A 21,239-nucleotide genomic window follows, 5' to 3' on the forward strand; every position below is an offset into this window, starting at 1 on the left:
CTTTCTTACCTTACAAAATGAGGTCATAAAATCACAATTTTTTTAACTGGGTCAAAGATTTTAAGTGATGTTTTTTATTTCTCTGTGATTAACCTTGGCCTTATGTTGTATAGGTAGCCTTCACTTAATGATAGTAACTGGGACCAGAATTTCCACCACTAAGAGGCGTGATCAGAAAGCATGATGTCACATGGTAGCATTGTTTAACGATAGCAATTCCAACATGTCAAATGGTCATTAAGCAAATCCCACATCATAAAGTGGAATATATGGTCATATGCAAACCCCTACTGGCTTTTCCATTGACTTTGCTTGGCAGTGAAGGTTGCAGATGGTGGCCATAGGGTACTGCAATATCATAGTTATGAGTTGGGCACCAGGCACCCAGATCATGATCATATGAATATAGGGAGTCTGTGACTGTAGTAATTACCGTATGACAACCTGTTGTATGTACCACTGGTTCAGCACCATTGTGAGTTTAAATAGTTGCTGAACTAGTGGTCATTAAATGAGGATCACTTGTACTGTAAACTGCTGATAGATTAATAGTCATTTCAGTCATTACATATAGGTTGCTGTAGCTGGCTGCACTTACAGTCTGCTAGAGTATCTTGTCATTTTCTCCATTAATAATTAAAGATCCTTTATATTGCTACTGTCTCTTTAGGACTTGAATCTTCATGTTCTAACTGATACATAATGACATGTTAAGCAATGCATGTAAAGAAGGATCTGCCTCTGAAGATCTTAATCAAGGTGTTCAGCTGTATTATAAGTGTGATTTGAAATATATGCTTTTGCAAAAGGCAACATTTTCTTTAGAATGCACTAAAAAACAGAATAACTAATGGGAAAGCATACAGGATTTTTTCAACTTTTATTCCAGTGCACTTTGGCATGCCTCCAAAGCTTCTTGTGTATTATCTAATGAGGAAAACTGCATTTCTGAAAGAAAATATGGACAGCATTACATAATTGCCCTTACAATGCATAGTTAAAAGGAAGCAAAACAAAAAAACAGTTTTGTTTACAGGTATATCTTGCCCACATGTATCTTGGCAAACTCACAATCATCCCAGTGTGTTGAATTCAAAGGGCACAATATTCCTTGCCGTTTCTAAGCATTAAGGGATCCATAGAAATCTATTTAGAAAGAAGGCAGAAACGTAGAGATTTGCTTTACTTTGCTTCTGACTGGCTGAAAACAACTAGATCCTATTGTGTTTCTTTCAGTAAGGAGGAAAATGTGAGAATAATACTGCGCACACCTGTGAATGGCTGTACACGATCTGATACAGTGCAAATAGGAACAACCAGGGCTTTTTTTGTCATAGAACGCTCAGAACGGAGTTCCGGCACCTTTTTTGGATGGAACCTTGTATGGTAGGCAAGGCAGGTTGTATGGCGTGTGAGTTCCGGCACCTTTTTCTTTTACAAAAAAAGCACTGGGAACAACGTAACCCAATGGGCAGAGGAGGAAGTATTATGAGTAAAAATAGTGCTGGGAGGGTGATGACAGCTGCAGAGAGCAGCAGGAAGGAATTAGAAAGTCAGCAACCTCAATGGGCCTCAGGAAGGGTGTGTGTAAATCACATTCTACTTGTGGCTTCTAAGGTTCATTTTCATCATACTTGGAAGGCATCTGGTTAAAGAAAACAGCTTTGCATGTTATTGTAGTGCCATAATAAAGGCCTAGGCAGACATTTTGCTAGGGGATAATGCTTATATAACAGGAAGTATAACTTGGGGATATAAAAGAAACACTTTGGTTTTATTAGCCTTTGTATATTGTTTTTTCTAATGTAATTCCCACACAGGTTTTATTAAAAATTTGGATAGTTCCACAAATGCCAAACATTTTCTTGTTTTCAAAAAGTACTACTCTCAGTTGCATGGAGAGAAATGTTTAAGATTAACTTGCAAAAATATTTGTATTTAAACATGACTGTAAAATCTAAAAAGCAAGGAATCTCACTGTAATTTTTACACCAGCAGAAAAAAAAATACAATACTGGTTATATAACACGTTAAAAAACTACATGCATTAGAGCCATTAAAATAAACTGAACATAACAAAAGGAAAAACCTAATACAATAGTCATATAGTATTAAATTTAATATCCATATGGAATTACTGTAATTAAGTCCTTAAGCTGGTCAATAAATCTAGAGCAGAAAAAATATTTCAATGTGAAAAGTATGTGTATTAGGTATGAATGGGAGTATGTGTATTAGGTATGAATGGGTGATTTATGGCTATAAAGATACAGAGGACACACCCATGTCCTTATATGCTGGCCCTGAAAATTTACTCACTGTTTACTCACTCAGTATCTCTCATATACTGTAGGACAAATGGTTGTTGTCCTTACTTCAGGCAGAAAGTAGAAAAAGGAGTTGGCAGAGTAGAAAAATAGGAATAAGAAATCCTCTCTTGGCATCAAGGAAATTTTATCAGATCAAGCATTTTGTAAACATTGGTAAATACAGCCTGATTATGAAAAATAAAATGGTTGATTTTTCTTTTCTTTTTTAAAAAACACACTGGTGATTTATGATTGGGCTTATTCAAAATTAAATCAAGACCAGAGGTGCCAAAACATGTGGTCAGGAAGGCTCATGTTTGCCTATAAACAGCAAAGGAATAACAGACTTTTGAGCCAATAGCACAGGATGGTATATTTGCACAAATGCCATTTCAGATATCTCAGTTTAAAATTCAAACACAAAGCGGTTATGTAATACAATACAGGTTAACATAGAAATGTTAGGGGGAAATGGCATCTAATAATATGGAGAAAATTACTACTAAATAAATTTTAAGCATAACTCATAAAATTCAAGCAAAATAGTATTGCTTGGTATAAACTCTTAATCATCTAAATAATTTAATTTAAATGATATGTTCTCTGCCTTAAGTTATTTGTAAAAATAAGGCGGGATATAAATAAATCTAAAGATAACAAATACTGCAGCACCATTTGAACCAGTTTCTTCTCCTTTGGAGAATGCCGCCTGGTGACCCCCAGGGGGAGGGCGTTCTCTGTGGGTGCGCCTGACCTGTGGAACCGTTTACTGGTTGAGCTCCGGATGGCTCCCGACCTTCGCTCCTTCCGACGCAACCTAAAAACCTATTTGTTTGGACTAGCCGGCCTGGTCTGATGGGTTTTGTTTTAATTATTGTTTTAATGTAATTTATTTTCTGCATTTGGGCACTAGGGTTTAATTTGTTTTTAATTTCTTTATTTTGGGTATTTTGGTATTTATGTCCCTGTTCACCACCCTGAGTCCTTCGGGAGAAGGGCGGTATACAAATCAAATCAAATCAAATAAATAAATAAATTGTACTTGACAGCATTGTCAGATTATGTTTGCACAAAATGCTAAACAATAACCGATAGTTTATAAACTCTAGTGGTTATGTTCATATATTATGACCAAATAGATTAACTGTGTTATGCCTAATATAGCTCAATTCACATAGCATACCAAGGAAATGTGGCTTGTTTGGTTTAGTTTAATTTTGGTTGTTTATAAAGTGATACTTTATTCATGGTGATAGACAAAAATTCTGATTCAAATACTAAACCAAACTAAAATATTAAAACCTAAAATGCATAGCTGATTACCTCCTAACATAGAAAACAGTCTTATCAGACATTATTTACATTCAACGCTTCCTTACAACACATATGCTTGGAACAATATTTTGCCATCTTTTTCTACGGGTTCTAAGTATATGTCTGCTAACAGAAAAACATTATTTTCCATAAAACAACTAGAATGATTTACTAGGAGAGGAGATACTAATTTAGAGCACCATGATGGTGCAATGATGTCAACAAAATATGTGATAGTGATTCGGTTCCACATTGGCTGACAAATTCAGTCTTGGAATGGAAAGTTACAAATTATGTCTCTTTTCCAAATCAGAGGTGACTCTAGGCAGCTTACAATCATTCAATTACAATGCAATTGTAATTTAAAACAATAAATTTAAAATTTGTAAGTATAGATCTAGGATATATTGCTTAACCTCTAACAAAGCTCACAGATCTTAGGGTTAGACCCAAGCATCCAGAGTAGGCCAAATCTAAGGTTATTGTAATTTATCCACAAAGATTAACTGAATTTAAGGATCTGTCCCTCCCAAATTAGCATTAAGTAATATTTCAGCAGGCAAATTCTCATACAGGTCTAATTATTCAGAAAAGTTCTAGTTTCAAACTCACAACTGAAATGCATCAAGGGAAACAAAGTATTGTTCTTGAAAATTTGGATTGAGTTACCTCCATTTTTTTTTTACATCTTTATGGATACACATGTGAACATCATAAAGTAATAGGTTTACAGTTCTTTGATCTGGAATAGCAAGACCACAGAGGGAACGTAATAATGTTGGTTGGCTGGCAAATCATTGGAAATGTTCTAAGTATGAAGTGAAATATTTTATTTTATTATGAATTTATGTGTTTGCTCTTTCCAAGCCCAGGAAGATTGAAAAACAGTTACTAAATATTTAAAGGTTTTAATTTCAATCTGATTGCTGTTGATTTTTAATTTATGGAGGCCATAATGCATCACTTTGTGAGTATAGTCCCTTTGTTTTACTATAATTAATTTCCATTTTTCTGCCCTATGATAAGCATCCAGCATTTTCTGACTGAAAACCAACTTATATTCAGGAAAGAGAATGACTGTATTATCTGGGTAAAGCAAATAGGTACTCTTTGTTAGTGATAGGGGATAAAATTCACTTTTTATCAGGGTTTGAAGTAAAATTAAGACTTAAATTTAATAAGGAGGGCAGAATACAGCTTTCTTTAATTTCTTATTATTGAAATTGGGTCTGAGAATCTTCTGCTTGTCATATGCCTGATTAACTTGTACAAATTCTCATGGAACATTATAACAAAGCAGTCACTAAATGCATTTATTAGTTTCCTCCATAATCTTAGAGATTAAATCAAAAATCACCTCCAATTCTAATTCAAGATTTATTTTTCTGATAGATTAATTTAGAATAATAAGTTGACTTTTAGTTGATCATCCTATCCTAAAGTCTTCTAATATCAGCCTAAACTTGTTCTTATTCTAGCCAATCAATGAGTTTTTCATGAAGGTGTTTAGTTTGTTTGTTTCATCACATTTCTAGACCGTCCATCTCCCGCAAAGAGGGACTCTGGGCAATCTACAGTACAATATAAAAATATAGAACAATAGTGAGAATGAAAATGTTAATGTTCAAATTTAAAATTTAAATTGTAAAAGATAATAAAAATTTCAAAATGCAAGAAAATGTTCAAGAAGGCAATTTAATCCTGTTAGAAATCGATTGATGGAAAAGAGAAGGCTTTTATCATTTACTAATAACATTTAAGAGACTGGATATTAATTAGCTGACTTCAATGTATTGCTTTTCTTAAGTATTAAGACTGTAGAAGAATAATATCATCTCTGGACATATGGATAAATACAAAAGTATAGGTCCTTCACTTTGCATTAGCTTTTATTGAAGAAAAAACAAATCTCTATAACCAGCCTTCCTATTTTTTTAGATGGTTCATATATTTGGAGGTTTTCAGAACTGAAATTGGTGGCCAGGGATTTTATGATTGCATAAATGATGGTAATATCCAAATAAAAAAGGTCAAATGTGTCTAATATGGTCATTTCCCAATTTTTTAGACCAGTAGCATCTCAATTTAAACATCCTTACATAGTTTGGACTCTAAGCATACATTCCTAAATAAATACCAAAAATGTATTATCTCCATTCAATAATCTTTAATAGGCAAGTACTATATCCTTAGTTAAAGTACTAAAGTTCCGTAAATCTTGATTTGATAGAGAATATATAAACACCAAAGCCGAATTAGCTCCACTTCATAAGATTTATGCCGTAAGGTGTTATCTTTGAACTAAATAAATTACTAGTTATAATTAATCAATTACTTAATAGAGATTTCAGCCCTTGCACTGGCTTAGTATGTCATAAAATAAGGATTTTGAGAATTATGGTCTTGATACATTTTTATTTTATTTGTACCATACTTTTATTATCCACATGCCTTCTTCCACCAATTTTCCATATAACAACCCTATGAGGTGAGTTGGACTGAGAGAGACTGACTGGCCCAAAGTCACCAAGCTAACTTTCATGTCTAAGATAGAACTTGAACTCATGGTCTCCTCCTTTCTAGCACATTTAGATCAAACTCGCTCCTTCTTTACATCTTTTTCATCTGTGATAAGCTGTCTTCTAGAACAGGGGACTGCAACCTTGACAACGTTTAAGACTTGTGGACTTCAGCTCTGCTGGCTGAGGAATTCTAGGACCTGAAGTCCACAAGTCTTAACGTTGTCAAGGTTGCAAATCCCTGCTCTAGGTTGGCCTGACATATATAGTACTGTAATTTATACAGGGACTTACAAATTACCATAAATAACACAGGATAAACAACAGCATATATGAGCTATCATTACATAAATGCTATGATATCAGTACTTGGGTCAGACCCCAGGATGCTGGTACGCAATGGTAGCGCTTCGTGCAATGTCACAACATGAACTGGCATCAAAGTAGTTTGCTGAAACAGCTTCCTATTTCCTGCTATGACTGTGGCAGGAATTAACTTTCTTAGCCTTCGCCTACGTCAAGGGATTTGTACAAGAAAATAACCCACTTATCGTTACGAATGTCCATGTGTGTCATGTAAGATGAATAATTGAGCAAATATCTCGGTGCCATTGGCTTTCTCTAGCAATAGTGTATGTTTCTCCAGTCTGAATCCTGCTCTGGGTAACATCCTTGTTTGTTTTACTGTTCAGTTCTCTAATTGGCTATAACATGATGCTGCATATTATTGTGGTTTAACTTACCTAAACACCTGTTTTAAGCACACATAATGCTATCTTAAACCCTTAGTCACCTCCTCTTGTGATGAATTTTGTGTTGTTGTTTTTCTACATTGTTGGAAAAGTCACGCTTAACACATAGTTTCAGTATCTACAGTCACTCCCTGTTGCAATCACATTTTAAAAGCAACCACTTGGTATTTGCTCAATAGAATTTCTATGTCGACTGCCTGAGTAACACTTTGCCAGGCTCAAAACAAGTTGTTAAATATATATAGTTAGAACACTTGTATTTATCTGATTTGCCTAGTTAATTTAAATAATTACATGGTATCCCAAAGTGTTACTCAGAATGTATTTCTTATCCATTTTACCCACACCTACATTTCAAACTTTCGATTATCCTTGCCTATCAGCTCATTGGCTCTTCTTTTACATTATGGGAGAGGAGGATCACAAGAGTTTCCTACTGCTAGTTCATGAGCTAACGCTAACCCCATCATCTGTCCATCCAGATAAGATAAGGATTGAAACTGGTCAGGCTCTGACCAGCAGTTCCCTGGCCAGAAGGACAACTGTGAAACCATCTCCCAGTTACTTCTCAGGGCCATTGAGAGACCAGGCAAGGGTCACTGGCTCAGAAATGTGGGAGGGAAAAAAACGAGTTAAGCATAAACATATACTGTTATGTACTGGGCTCTTGAAGAATACCACGTGGAGCTAACGGCTCTCCAGCAACCCAGACTACAAGTCTCCTGTGCTGCAATTGGCTATCTCCAGGTGGCAATGGTTGGTTCAAACCTATTGGCTGCCGCCTAGGGGCTAGACTATATATTGTGGCTAGCTGCAGCCTTTTCCCCAGTTCAGTTTCTGCACGAAATAAACTATGAGTTACCTTGTACTCAGCTACACGTTGTCATTCCTGTGCCAAAGAACCCGCTATTTAACATATACAACCCTGGATTTCTTGTTCTGCTGTGAAGATGAACTGGCTCTGTTAGAGGCTTCATTTTGTGCCGCATACAATTTGAGGCTGCCAGAACTAGTTGAATCCTGAGTAAGGGATTAAAACATCTCTCAAGAACCACGACATATTGCCATAGTATGAAGGCGGATAGGGACTCTGGTGTTTACTCACATACATTGTCAGGATTCTTCACATAAAGGAGTAATTCAGATGTTTTCCCAGCAGCACATTGCTGCCATGCTAATATCAATTGAGGCACATAGAGAACCCTTTCTTGGCTGGCAGGAAGCATGAGGGACACAAGGGGGTACAGGGTTATAGTATAAAGGTGGAAGCTGAATAATACAGAGTAAGTAAACATTCAGGGAGTTTGCGATACTACTTGGCATTCTGCCTGATGATATTCCCATTCAAAACACTGAGAACTAAGGGAAACAAAACCTTCATAAATACATGGCACAAAATAAGATAACAAACCCATCAGGACAAGAGTCAGCAGTTCATCTGCATTTAAAAGACAAAGGCCGCTCTTTCGAAGACAGCAAAGTCTACATTTTGGACAGAGAGGACCGCTGGTTTGAAAGAGGGGTCAAAGAGGTCATCTATGTCAAAATTGAACAGCCCTCTCTCAACAGAGGGGGAGGGATACGACATCACCTACCTCCAGTCTACAACACAGTCCTTTCAACAGTTCCAAGAAGGCTCCACACACATTTGAAGTACTCAGTTGTCCCTGGAGACACAGATAAGCCTCCAGGTAGCATTAACCACTGGCTAAAAGAATGCAAATGACCAGTTGTCTGAAGGGGTATAAATCTTTCCATTCCCCACCATCCAGTTACAGTTGAAGAAGCTTCTTGGATGAGAAGTGAAATATTTTCAAAGAAAAACAAAGTCCAATTGCCTCGTGAAAAAGCATCTTTGGGATAACTATGACCTGGATGACTGAGAATCTCCAAACACTGAGAGCAAAGCCACTTAGTGTGCATTCAGCACATATGATCCTACAAGTTACTGACATGTGTTGCATGTACAAAGAGTCTAAGACATTTCACTGATCTCCCTTTCTTTGCTTTCCAGGAGATTTTGCTTGTTTCTTAACCTATTTTTATTATCTGGTTCCTGCAACTCTGACCTTCTACACTCTTCATTCAGTTCATTCCATTGTGGTCCTGTAAATGTCAGCAAATTTAGCCAACATTTAATCAATTTGGATATTCAGAAATTAATTTCAAATCGCTTTACAGCTCAGAATATATAACTGAAATCATTTATTTCAGAAAGATTAGTGTACTTCTATTTTGGGAAATAGGGACGCAGTGGCTCAGTAGGTTAGGATGCTGAGCGTGTCGATCAGAAGGTCGGCAGTTTGGTGGGTTGAATCCCGAGTGCCGCGTAGCAGAGTGAGCGCCTGTTACTCGTCCCAGCTTCTGCCAACCTAGCAGTTCGAAAACACGTAAAAAATGCAAGTAGAAAAATAGGGACCACTATGGTGGGAAGGTAACAGCGTTCCGTGCGCCTTTGGCGTCTAGTCATGCCGGCCACATGACCACGGAGATGTCATCGGACAAGCGCTGGTTCTTCGGCTTTGAAATGGAGATGAGCACCGGCCCCTAGAGTCGGAAACGACTAGCACACATGTGTGGGGGGAACCTTTATTTTGGGAAATACTTGAGAGTACAAACTTGGGAGAAATCTCAACCACATTGCTCTGTAATGTCCATCTAAAAATTCTGAATTCATGGCTGAGATAATTCCAGACAGAACTTCAAATGTTGGTAGACAAATTATCAAAATATTTGAAAATACCAGTGTACAGATTTATAGTTTCAGACTGTAGAGTACTGTGTCCTGAAATATATTTACTAGAGGCTTTAGAATTCAAGTGACAATTTAGTATTAAGATTTTCTTCTTTTATAATGGTCTCATTTTTTGCTGAAAATAAATATATACATTTTTTGAGGCTTGGATATTCTAAAATAACAGTTCCAGCAGTGTAGGAGTTTGGATAAAATTCGTGATCTCCAAGAAATAATAATTGTATTTTCATTGTCTAAATCTCTTCTACTGTCTCTATTGGTATTCTAAATTCATACTTTATGCATCTTTTCAATTGACTGAATCAATTCAACTAACATAAGAACTAATTTCACAACTTCATTGAAAGGTTCTGCATTTCAAAATGCTCCAATTGTAGGGATGAAGATGATGTGCAATACTTTTTTTTTTTAAAAAGAGCTCGATATACTCCAGAATAAAAATATATTTCTGGGTCTTATAAGGAAATATGAAAATGCATATTTTAGAGGGGAAAAACTTGGTAGAGCTTGTTCCAGAACTCAGAATTCATTTATTTTGGCTTGCTGCTTACCACATACAATGAGGGCAGTGTTTGTAGTTTTCTTCTGCAGTGTAAAAAATCCTTTTTAAAAAAGTTTTCAACTTATTTTTTCACAAGCCCCTGCAATTTATTTGGAAGAACATCAGTCCTTTTAAAAATAAACATTTCTAATAATATTTGATTCAAAATGAATAAACTGTAATAGAATTTCATTGAATGTCTGCATCACAAATCTCCAGAAATATGATGGAAAAATATTGCTAAACAAAAATAACTTTTAAATGGGCACTTGTTGCTGTTCTGGGAACATACATCTCAAAGCTGAGCAGCAAACTTTCACCAGGGACCAGCTAGTAAGCCTGACTTAGGTTTAGATTTCTGAAATCAACTTGTACAGTTAGCTAGATTCTGCCAAATGCTGAACAGCAGTACCTTAGGCAAACTTTCCCCCGATTTATTTATTTTATTTAGCGTATGGCTGGTCACACACAGAATTAAAAGCACTTCATATTTACAAGTTAGAACAGTTAAAACAATTTTTTTTTTAAAAAAAGAAGCAATTATAAAACCTAAGAGGAAAGCAGAAATAACATTTCAGAGTTTAATGTCGAGTTTGGCAATCCAGTCAGTAGCTGCCGTTATTACGCAGAGGAAGCCCTTAAAATCTCCTGGGTATCTTCTATTAGTGCATTCGCTCACTATATGTTGGATAGTCTGTCGGGGAGCCCCGCAATCACATTGTGCTGAAGGTGTCTTTCCCCATTTATACAGAGAATCAGCACACACCCCCATAAGTCGTTCTAATTCTATTGTATGTCACCCATATGTGTCGGGAAAAATTAAATCCTGGAGGTATACTATTAGGATTAATATGCTCAGAAATATCTTTCCCCTGAAAATTCAGGGGTAGGCAACCTGGGCTCTTTTATGACTCAGGGACTTCAACTCCCAGAATTCCTGAGCCAGCATAGCTGGCTCAGGAATTCTGGGAGTTGAAGTCCATGAGTCATAAAAGAGCCCAGGTTGCCTACCCCTGCGCTATCTTTTAAAACCAAGGAAAGTCAAAAATCGGATTCTTGTTTTCGCGTTTATAAAAATCGAGAGACGACCATATGCGCATGCAGAATTGAAAAACACGGGCAATGCATCTTGCACAACGGGCTTTCCCTCCGGACACTGCGTTGCGCGCGCCAGCCTCAGCCCGCTCAGAATTGCCTCAGTCTGGGAAGGATCGGGTTCCTCTTCAGGGGCTTTTCCCCTTTGACACGTAACCGCCGTGTCTACTCAGCAGCTTTCTGGGGAATCGTCCCTCCCACGCCGAACGCTTTCCGGTCCAAACAAAGCCTTCCGAGCCCAAACTAGCAGCGAAGGTTGAAGAAATGGCTGAGTCACGCTTACTCCAGGAGGCGCGCGCATGCAAAACGAAGGGGAAGAGTTCTAAAAGAAAGACTCTCCCCCACCTTCTCCGCTACGGGGCGGGGGGGGGCGGGGGAGGGCGTGGCTTCTTTAGTGTCCAATTGTGACGTGACTTCCGCGCCTCTCTCTCTATATATAGAGGCGACGTCAGGCGGCCGAGCTTAGAACGTTTGCGAGCCCCGGCGGCCTGAGGTGGTTCCTGCTTCAACAGTGATTGGACGGAACCCACCTCCCCACCCTGCTTGGGCCTTCTCGACCTCTCTGCGTTCCCAACAGTAGCACTACTGAAGCGCTTGCCATGGCTTCCTCCCCTTCTCAGGTGCGCCAGAACTACCATCAGGACTGCGAAGCGGCCATCAATCGGCAGATCAACCTGGAGCTGTACGCTTCTTACGTGTACCTCAGCATGGTCAGTGACCGAGGGTTTTGGAAGGCGCCGAAGGGGGGGGGGTGAAAGAAGGGAGGGGGGAGCGCTGGACACACACACACACACACACACACACACACACCCCTCTCCCCAATCCTGGTAGACTGGTCCGCTTCCAAGGCTGGAGGAAATGAATCCCCCCCCCCCGCGCCGCGGCTTCTGTTTACGCCACTTCCCTCGGAGTGTCGTCCTTGAGCAGCGAGCGAGGCCTGAGGCGAGCGCGGTGGTCCTCCCGCGGGGTTTTTATCCCTTGTAAGAAAAAGGGAGGGCTTTTCTCCGCTTTTCGGGGGTGAAAGAGCCGTTCGGAAGAATCGCTTCCAGGACTCTCGCCTCCCGGGCTTCCCCTGTGGCTGGTTTCGGGGCTTCTCTGCACGGGAGCGCGAGGTTTGCTCGCCTTGCGTTACTTTCCGTGGAAGAAAAGCGGGGCCGCTCCGAACTGGCGCGGCTCCTGCATACGATTCTTCTATACCAGGGGTCGGCAACCTCGGCTCTTTTATGACTCGTGGACTTCAACTCCCAGAATTCCTGAGCCAGCTATGCTGGCTCAGGAATTCTGGGAGTTGAAGTCCACGAGTCATAAAAGAGCCGAGGTTGCCGACCCCTGTTCTATACCAAGGGTAGGCAACCTGGGCTCTTTTATGACTCATGGACTTCAACTCCCAGAATTCCTGAGCCAGCAGGAATTCTGGGAGTTGAAGTCCACGAGTCATAAAAGAGCCGAGGTTGCCGACCCCTGTTCTATACCAAGGGTAGGCAACCTCGGCTCTTTTATGACTCATGGACTTCAACTCCCAGAATTCCTGAGCCAGCAGGAATTCTGGGAGTTGAAGTCCATGAGTCATAAAAGAGCCCAGGTTGCCTACCCCTATTCTATACAGAAGACGTTTCCTTTCGGCCTAGGCTATCATTATTATTATTATTATTATTGTTGTTGTTTGTTGTTATTGTTGTTATTGTTATTGTTATTAATTATTAGTATTATTTTATTATTATTTTATTATTATTATTATTGTTATTTTATTTTATTATTTTATTATTGTTATTATTATTAATTATTATTATTATTATTATTATTATTTATTTTTTTAAAATGTAATGCTCGACCGAGCCTAGAAGTGGAAGCCAAGGCGCCTTCTTTTTTTTTTTTTGTAACAGCCGTGAAAAGTTGGACTTTGAGGTTTGTAAATTTGATTACGCCACGGGCGGAGGAATCCCTCTTGGCCCTGATTCTTATGCCTCTGGGGTGCGGGAGAGGTGATGCAACTTGTTTGTGAGCAGCTGGTGCCTGCTGTGCTATCTCTCTCTGGCAAAATGTGATTGCGCCTTAATTGACTTTGTATTTTTCCCCCCTCCCTCGGAATTCTATGAATATGGGGTTCCGCACTGTGCTGTTAAACCCAGCGTGTTTGATTATAGTAAAAGGCATTTGATAAAATTGTTTGGTGCGGACGTTGAATGCATGTGAGAGGGCAGCAAGTTGGGAAAGACTGTTGTAAATAACCATGCTGTATGAGAGGCTAACTCTGGCCTCTGCTGCCTTCTTAACAATTGAAGGGATTTCTATAGCCTTCCCTGAAGCTTCCTGTATGACTGAAAGTATAGTTCGGTCATAGAGAAATTGGATCAGAAGTGTGTAAAACGTTCTGGATGGTATTTTCTTTAAAAATACCGTGTAATTTTTTTTTTGCAAGTTACATTTGCCAATATTTATCCAAATAATGGATTCCTATCCTTAATTAAGGGACACGGTGGCTCAGTGGGTTAGGACGCTGAGCATGTCGATCAGAAGGTTGGCAGTTTGGTGGGTCGAATCCCGAGTGCCACGTAGCAGAGTGAGCGCCTGTTACTCGTCCCAGCTTCTGCCAACCTAGCAGTTCGAAAGCACGTAAAAACGCAAGTAGAAAAACAGGGACCACTACGGTGGGAAGGTAACAGCGTTCCGTGCGCCTTTGGCGTCTAGTCATGCCGGCCACATGACCACGGAGACGTCCTCGGACAAGCGCTAGCTCTTCGGCTTTGAAACGGAGATGAGCACCGGCCCCTAGAGTTGGAAACGACTAGCACACATGTGCGGGGGAACCTTTACCTTTTTATCCTTAATTAGGAATCTGGAATGGTTAAGCGTTCTAAGTTAGCAGAGAGTTTGTTGTAATGAACTAGCTATCTTGATTTGGAGGTAGTTTTTGGGTCCTGTTGCTGCTGTATGATGTATAGAACATTTGATGATTTGATCTTAAATGCCAGTTTCACAGAAGTATCAGCACTTCATATTGTATAACCACTTGGGCAGTCTGATGGTCTAGTAATAAGCAACATCTCCACCAAGGCAAGGGAGTTAGATTGCATCTGAAGTAATGCAAGTTCTGCCTTTTCCCCCACCTCTGTGTGACATTGCATGCCCCAAAATTATGTCATATGAACCATGGATTTTGCAAGCAGTTGGTTGTCTTAGGAAAATGCAAACTGATGGATTAAGCGTGAATAAGTGACTGTCCTAATGCAAGGATTTTATTTTGATTTTCAGTCTTATTATTTTGACCGTGATGATGTGGCCCTGAAGAACTTTGCTAAGTACTTCTTGCACCAGTCTCATGAGGAGCGTGAACATGCAGAGAAACTCATGAAGCTGCAGAACAAGAGAGGTGGCCGCATCTTCTTACATGATATCAAGGTAGGTTGTACCAGTGGAGATGAGATGGCAGGAGTAAGATAGGTGAAATATTGCTGCTTTCCGTTTGGAGCTCTATAGAGAAATTGAGAATGATGTCTGATGAATTTAAGTTTGACTACAAGAAACTGCAGATAATTGACAGATATGACTTAAATTAGTTCAGGAGGATATGTGAGCAAAGTGTTTCATTTTGTGATCAAAACAGATGTGGAAAAAGTGGCAAGAACTATATTGCTTTACCTAGAATGCTTTTGGTGTGCAAGAAGCTCTTATTAGAAACTCTGAATGTTATCTGCTAAAAATGCTGATCTAAAGTGACTCTGTTCATACTTACTGAATGTGGCTGCTGTGGCTATCTTGTCTTGATCACATTTCCTACACACACACACACACACACACACACACACACACACACACACACACAAAATAAGATATTAGCACATCTCCTTGATAAATAACAAAAACAGCTTACCCCCATGATCTCTGCCCATGATCAGATTACATAGATCAAGATCTGTATGAACTATATACTGGCTGTGATATGTCCCCATAGCCTTTAGAACTTGCAGGGGACTTGATATGCTGATGTGCACAGAGTTCCTTCTAGATAGTAAACTTAACCTCTGGGAAGAGCGTGGACACACGTTTGTCTTCTGTGTAGTGATAATGAGGCTAAAATCTACAAGAATGTATTTAAACTTGTTTTAGCTGATTCGGTAGTCCTTGCACAGGACAAGTAACCTATTAATAAATCTATAAAGTGTTTGAAGTTAGATTGTGTCTTAAAAGGCAAAAAAAACCCTATCATGTTTGTGGGCAACAGGTGAAGCTGAAGGAGCTATTTTATTAAAAGGAATAACTAGTGAGAATACAGGGAGTGCAGAATTATTAGGCAAGTTGTATTTTTGAGGATTAATTTTATTATTGAACAACAACCATGTTCTCAATGAACCCAAAAAACTCATTAATATCAAAGCTGAATATTTTTGGAAGTAGTTTTTAGTTTGTTTTTAGTTATAGCTATTTTAGGGGGATATCTGTGTGTGCAGGTGACTATTACTGTGCATAATTATTAGGCAACTTAACAAAAAACAAATATATACCCATTTCAATTATTTATTTTTACCAGTGAAACCAATATAACATCTCAACATTCACAAATATACATTTCTGACATTCAAAAACATAACAAAAACAAATCAGTGACCAATATAGCCACCTTTCTTTGCAAGGACACTCAAAAGCCTGCCATCCATGGATTCTGTCAGTGTTTTGATCTGTTCACCATCAACATTGCGTGCAGCAGCAACCACAGCCTCCCAGACACTGTTCAGAGAGGTGTACTGTTTTCCCTCCTTGTAAATCTCACATTTGATGATGGACCACAGGTTCTCAATGGGGTTCAGATCAGGTGAACAAGGAGGCCATGTCATTAGATTTCCTTCTTTTATACCCTTTCTTGCCAGCCACGCTGTGGAGTACTTGGACGCGTGTGATGGAGCATTGTCCTGCATGAAAATCATGTTTTTCTTGAAGGATGCAGACTTCTTCCTGTACCACTGCTTGAAGAAGGTGTCTTCCAGAAACTGGCAGTAGGACTGGGAGTTGAGCTTGACTCCACCTCAACCCGAAAAGGCCCCACAAGCTCATCTTTGATGATACCAGCCCAAACCAGTACTCCACCTCCACCTTGCTGGCGTCTGAGTCGGACTGGAGCTCTCTGCCCTTTACCAATCCAGCCATGGGCCCATCCATCTGGCCCATCAAGACTCACTCTCATTTCATCAGTCCATAAAACCTTAGAAAAATCAGTCTTGAGATATTTCTTGGCCCAGTCTTGACGTTTCAGCTTGTGTGTCTTGTTCAGTGGTGGTCGTCTTTCAGCCTTTCTTACCTTGGCCATGTCTCTGAGTATTGCACACCTTGTGCTTTTGGGCACTCCAGTGATGTTGCAGCTCTGAAATATGGCCAAACTGGTGGCAAGTGGCATCTTGGCAGCTGCACGCTTGACTTTTCTCAGTTCATGGGCAGTTATTTTGCGCCTTGGTTTCTCCACACGCTTCTTGCGACCCTGTTGACTATTTTGAATGAAACGCTTGATTGTTCGATGATCACGCTTCAGAAGCTTTGCAATTTTAAGAGTGCTGCATCCCTCTGCAAGATATCTCACTATTTTTGACTTTTCTGAGCCTGTCAAGTCCTTCTTTTGACCCATTTTGCCAAAGGAAAGGAAGTTGCCTAATAATTATGCACACCTGATACAGGGTGTTGATGTCATTAGACCACACCCCTTCTCATTACAGAGATGCACATCACCTAATATGCTTAATTGGTAGTAGGCTTTCGAGCCTATACAGCTTGGAGTAAGACAACATGCATAAAGAGGATGATGTGGTCAAAATACTCATTTGCCTAATAATTCTGCACTCCCTGTATCTTCAAACAAGGGGAAGATAATCTTGCTATTGAATTGTAGTCCAGTTGGTGTGCCAACAAAGATTGCTAGAAATTGTAACAGCAATATTTGGAAGACTGCAGTTTGTCTACATCAAACTTGTATCTTCGGATCTTTCAGACACTACTAAGCCAGTTAATCTCTGATCTCCCTCAAGTTGTTAGGTTCTAAGTTGGAGGAGGGGTGGAAAGATTGCAGCAGTTGGTGGTAGCACAAGCTCATGGAAGCTTGTTTTGTAAAGTTATTTCAATCAATGCTGCTGTTTCATTCCAGATTCAGCAGCTGGAAAAATGGTGATATTAAAACATTTGGTCTTGCAATTTGGAAAACAAGTGATAAAAATAAAAGATGCTGGCTTGAGTTGCCCTTCTTTCACTATATCAATCAGTGGTTCTGAAATATCATTATGGTGTTATAATTGTTCTGATTCCAGTGGTTCAGCTTCAAAAACTTTGTTTTTGTAGAAACCGGATCGTGATGACTGGGAGAATGGACTGACAGCCATGGAATGTGCTTTGCACTTGGAAAAGAATGTCAATCAGTCACTACTGGATCTACACAAGTTAGCAACTGAAAAAAATGACCCTCACGTAAGTCATACTTGCTCTATATAATGTCTTTGGCTGGTGTTAAAAACAATGTATCTTTGACTATCTTGTAACTATAGGTAGTCCTTGACCACTTGACTCACCACCACAATTGAACCCCAAATTTCCATTGCTAAGCAAGATAGGTAAATGAGTTTTGCCCCGTTTTATGACCTTTCTTGCCATAGTTATGTGAAACATTGCAGTTGTTCATTTAGTAACTATTAAGTGAATTTGGTTTCCCCATTGACTTTGCTTGTTGTAAAAGGTGATCACATAACCCTGTAACTGTCATAAAACATATATGCCAGTTAACCAAATGTCCAAATTTTGGTTATGTAACCAAGGGAATGCTTCAGTGATTGTAAGTATGAAAAATGGTCATAAGTCACTTTTTTCAGTGCTGTAAGTCTGAATAGTCACTAAACAAATGGATATAAGTCAAGGACTACCTGTATTTCTTTAAATTTGCAAGGAGCAAATTATTGGTTCAAAATTCACTGAAAAATTAGACTATCGAACTAATGGGTCTTCACTGTGTCCTGAGTTAATATAAATAAGACACTTAAGTGTTTGCTTTCATATTTGAAAGGATCAAGTTCTACTATTTTGCTGCCCATGCATCTAGGTATTTGTTTTCTAGGTAAATTGTCTTTCTTTGGGATGACGGAGATGGAACTTTTAAATAGCATTGATTGAGTTTAGTAATTCATGTTTTTTTTAATTTGTGTTTTTTTTATTTGTAAAAACCTCGTACTCCTCTAGGAAGGGAGAATAGGTTTGTAATACTGCTTTTGTCTTCTAGTTATGTGACTTCATTGAAACTCACTATTTGGATGAACAAGTTAAATCCATCAAAGAGCTGGGTGACCATGTGACCAACTTGCGCAAGATGGGAGCACCAAAATCTGGAATGGCAGAATATCTTTTTGACAAGCACACTCTGGGAGAAAGTGACAATGAGAACTAAAAACCACCCATGAATGTTGCAAAGAGACTTCTATCTTCAACACTTGTGCATGCTTCTTTGATTTATCTCTTAATATTTCCATAATTGTAAAAATTTACTTTTGTTCTTAATGTTATAACTCACACCCAATAAAATGACTAGGTCTACTTATTTCCAGTTGTGCTGCAGTATGTTTTGAGTAAAAAAAATTAACAAAATACACAGCAAGCAGAGTTCCCCTATAAATAAAACGATGGCTCTGATCTCAATCCAAAGGTGAAAATGTGCTTCAGAGTGGGTGTGGATATGGTTTCTTTGAGGAGGCATTAACAATGCATCAAATGTGAAACACCTGTTTGGATGTGGATCCAAAGGGTGGCTCATTTCAATTAGTTTGCACACTCTCAGCACATGTTTGGATTCCCAGTTACAATGCTCCCCAACTTTTGAACTTCTGATTAATGTTAAACTTGTTCTGTCAACTGTTTCAGTGGTATGGGCTGCAACTTTATAAAAGTCCCTGTTTTTATACCCAAAAATATGCAGCACAGCTTGTGCTATTATATTTTACTTAAGAATAAATATTAAAATTGATGACACTTTGGTAGATGTGGATAAGAAAGTGTGTTAATGTCATGTCCTGGTAGCTAGCTCTCTATCTTTTTATCTTTTATTAAATTTATATACCGCCCTTCTCCCGAAGGACTCAGGGCGGTGAACAGGGCATATATAAATAGAAAATACAAAAATTAAAAGAAAATTAAACAATTGCCCAGATAAAAACAGTGACAGTATAAAAACCCATTAAAACCCCTAACGTCCCCTATCAAGCCAGGCCAGCTTGTTCAAATAAATGGGTCTTCAGACCGCGCCGGAAGGAGCGAAGGTCCGGTGCCGTCCGGAGCTCAACCAGCAGTTGGTTCCATAAAGCCGGAGCGCCCACAGAGAAGGCCCTCCCCCTGGGAGCCACCAACCGACATTCTCTGACCGGAGGCACCCTGAGGAGGCCCTCTCTATGGGAACGCACAGGGCGGAGGGAAGTTGACGCTGGCAGCAGGTGGTCCCCGAGGTACTCCGGACCCATGCCATGTAAGGACTTAAAGATCATAACCAAAACCTTGAATCTCACCTGGAAGACAACTGGTAACCAATGCAGCTCGTGGAGCAAAGGTGTAACATGGGAGTACCGGGAAACTCCCAAGACAACTCTCGCGGCCGCATTCTGTACCAGTTGGAGCCTCCGAGTGGTCTTCAAGGGGAGCCCCATGTAAAGAGCATTGCAGTAGTCCAGGCGAGAGGTCACGAGCGCATGAGTGACCGTACACAGGGCATCCCGGTCCAGATAGGGCCGCAACTGGCGCACCAGGCGAACCTGGGCGAAAGCCCCCCTAGTCACGGCTACTATATGGTCTTCCAGGGTAAGCCATGAATGTAGGAGGACTCCCAAGTTGCGAGCCCTATCCACGGGGGGTAAAAACTCACCCCCCAAAGAAAGAGGTGGAATATTTTGAATGTCCCGGGATGCCGGTATGCACAGCCACTCAGTCTTGTCAGGGTTGAGCTGTAGTCTGTTCCTCCCCATCCAGACCCGAACCGCCTCCAGGCAACGGGACATCACATCGAGGGCATCACGGGTGGTTTGGGGTCGAAATGAAAAGTTGGGTATCATCGGCGTACTGATGATACCAACTCCAAAACCACAAATGATCTCACCCAGCGGTGTCTTTTATGGTGGCACCATATTGAAAGTCATCTGAATACTGACCATGTAGTCTACATGTCACACTCATTCTTCACTGGGTTACTATGGGCTGTACTCTGCTAATCAGCCATAATAAAGGAATGGGAAACTTGGTGAAAAAAACGCTGTAGAGCAGGGATGTCAAGCTGCCGGCCCATGGGTCGGTTTCCTTGTACTGAAGCCGCGCCCACCCCATTGCTGGCAATGCAAAAAGAATTGTGATACGTCGCAACATGTCACATGATGTGGTTGAGTTTGACAGACATCATTTTTGGAGTTTCAGGGAACGACTGCAAGGATGGGACAGTGATGCAAAGCGAATCGGCCAATATTAGGCATATCGGTATAGCCAGGGTTTTTCCTGTGCTTGAAGATTTTGTTTTGTTTTGTAACTAAACCTGTTTAACAAACAGAAGTCTCGTACTCTCCATCAACATAATATACTGTGTTTTCTGTTAAAGAAGCCTTTGAATAGAGAGCTAAACACAACATGTGACATGAAGCCTCACATTGCTCATCTCTAGATCAAACATAAAGGCTAAAGTTAATGGAAAATTACAACCTTGGCCAACCCACATTCTGACAAGTGTCATTTGTTCCTGAAACAAATTGGCTTGATTTAATAGTAGTAGAGACTACCTGCCATAAGAAAATTCTTGTTTTCTCCAGATTTTTTTAAAATCAAATGATTCACTTGAGATTGTCCTTTTTTTACTCTATATGTCATATGCCAAGTATGTTTGCAGAATATTTTTGGATATAGACTTCTAAGGCATTGCAAAATAGGATAAGATCTCTTCACTATAGACCAGTGATGGCGAAC

General features: G+C 39.7%; 1 protein-coding gene across 1 annotated transcript; it reads left to right on the plus strand.

Moving 5' to 3' along the window:
• Positions 1-11,735: 11,735 nt before the first annotated feature.
• Positions 11,736-18,846, plus strand: FTH1 (ferritin heavy chain 1). Its single transcript, XM_083349005.1, has 4 exons — positions 11,736-11,995; positions 14,538-14,684; positions 17,604-17,729; positions 18,532-18,846. The coding sequence occupies exons 1-4, from the start codon at positions 11,885-11,887 to the stop codon at positions 18,694-18,696; spliced, it is 549 nt and encodes a 182-aa protein (XP_083205131.1). The 5' UTR covers positions 11,736-11,884; the 3' UTR covers positions 18,697-18,846.
• Positions 18,847-21,239: the final 2,393 nt, after the last annotated feature.

The sequence above is a fragment of the Vipera ursinii genome (genome assembly GCF_947247035.1).
Source record: "Vipera ursinii genome assembly, chromosome: 1".
NCBI lineage: Eukaryota > Metazoa > Chordata > Lepidosauria > Squamata > Viperidae > Vipera > Vipera ursinii.

Excerpts from the sequence above, each read along its gene's own strand:
- FTH1 (XM_083349005.1), top strand. The coding sequence starts at position 11,885 with ATGGCTTCCTCCCCTTCTCAGGTGCGCCAGAACTACCATCAGGACTGC. Across the intron at positions 14,685-17,603 it reads TCTTCTTACATGATATCAAG|AAACCGGATCGTGATGACTG; the intron begins GTAGGTTGTACC and ends TTGTTTTTGTAG. Across the intron at positions 17,730-18,531 it reads CTGAAAAAAATGACCCTCAC|TTATGTGACTTCATTGAAAC; the intron begins GTAAGTCATACT and ends TTTGTCTTCTAG.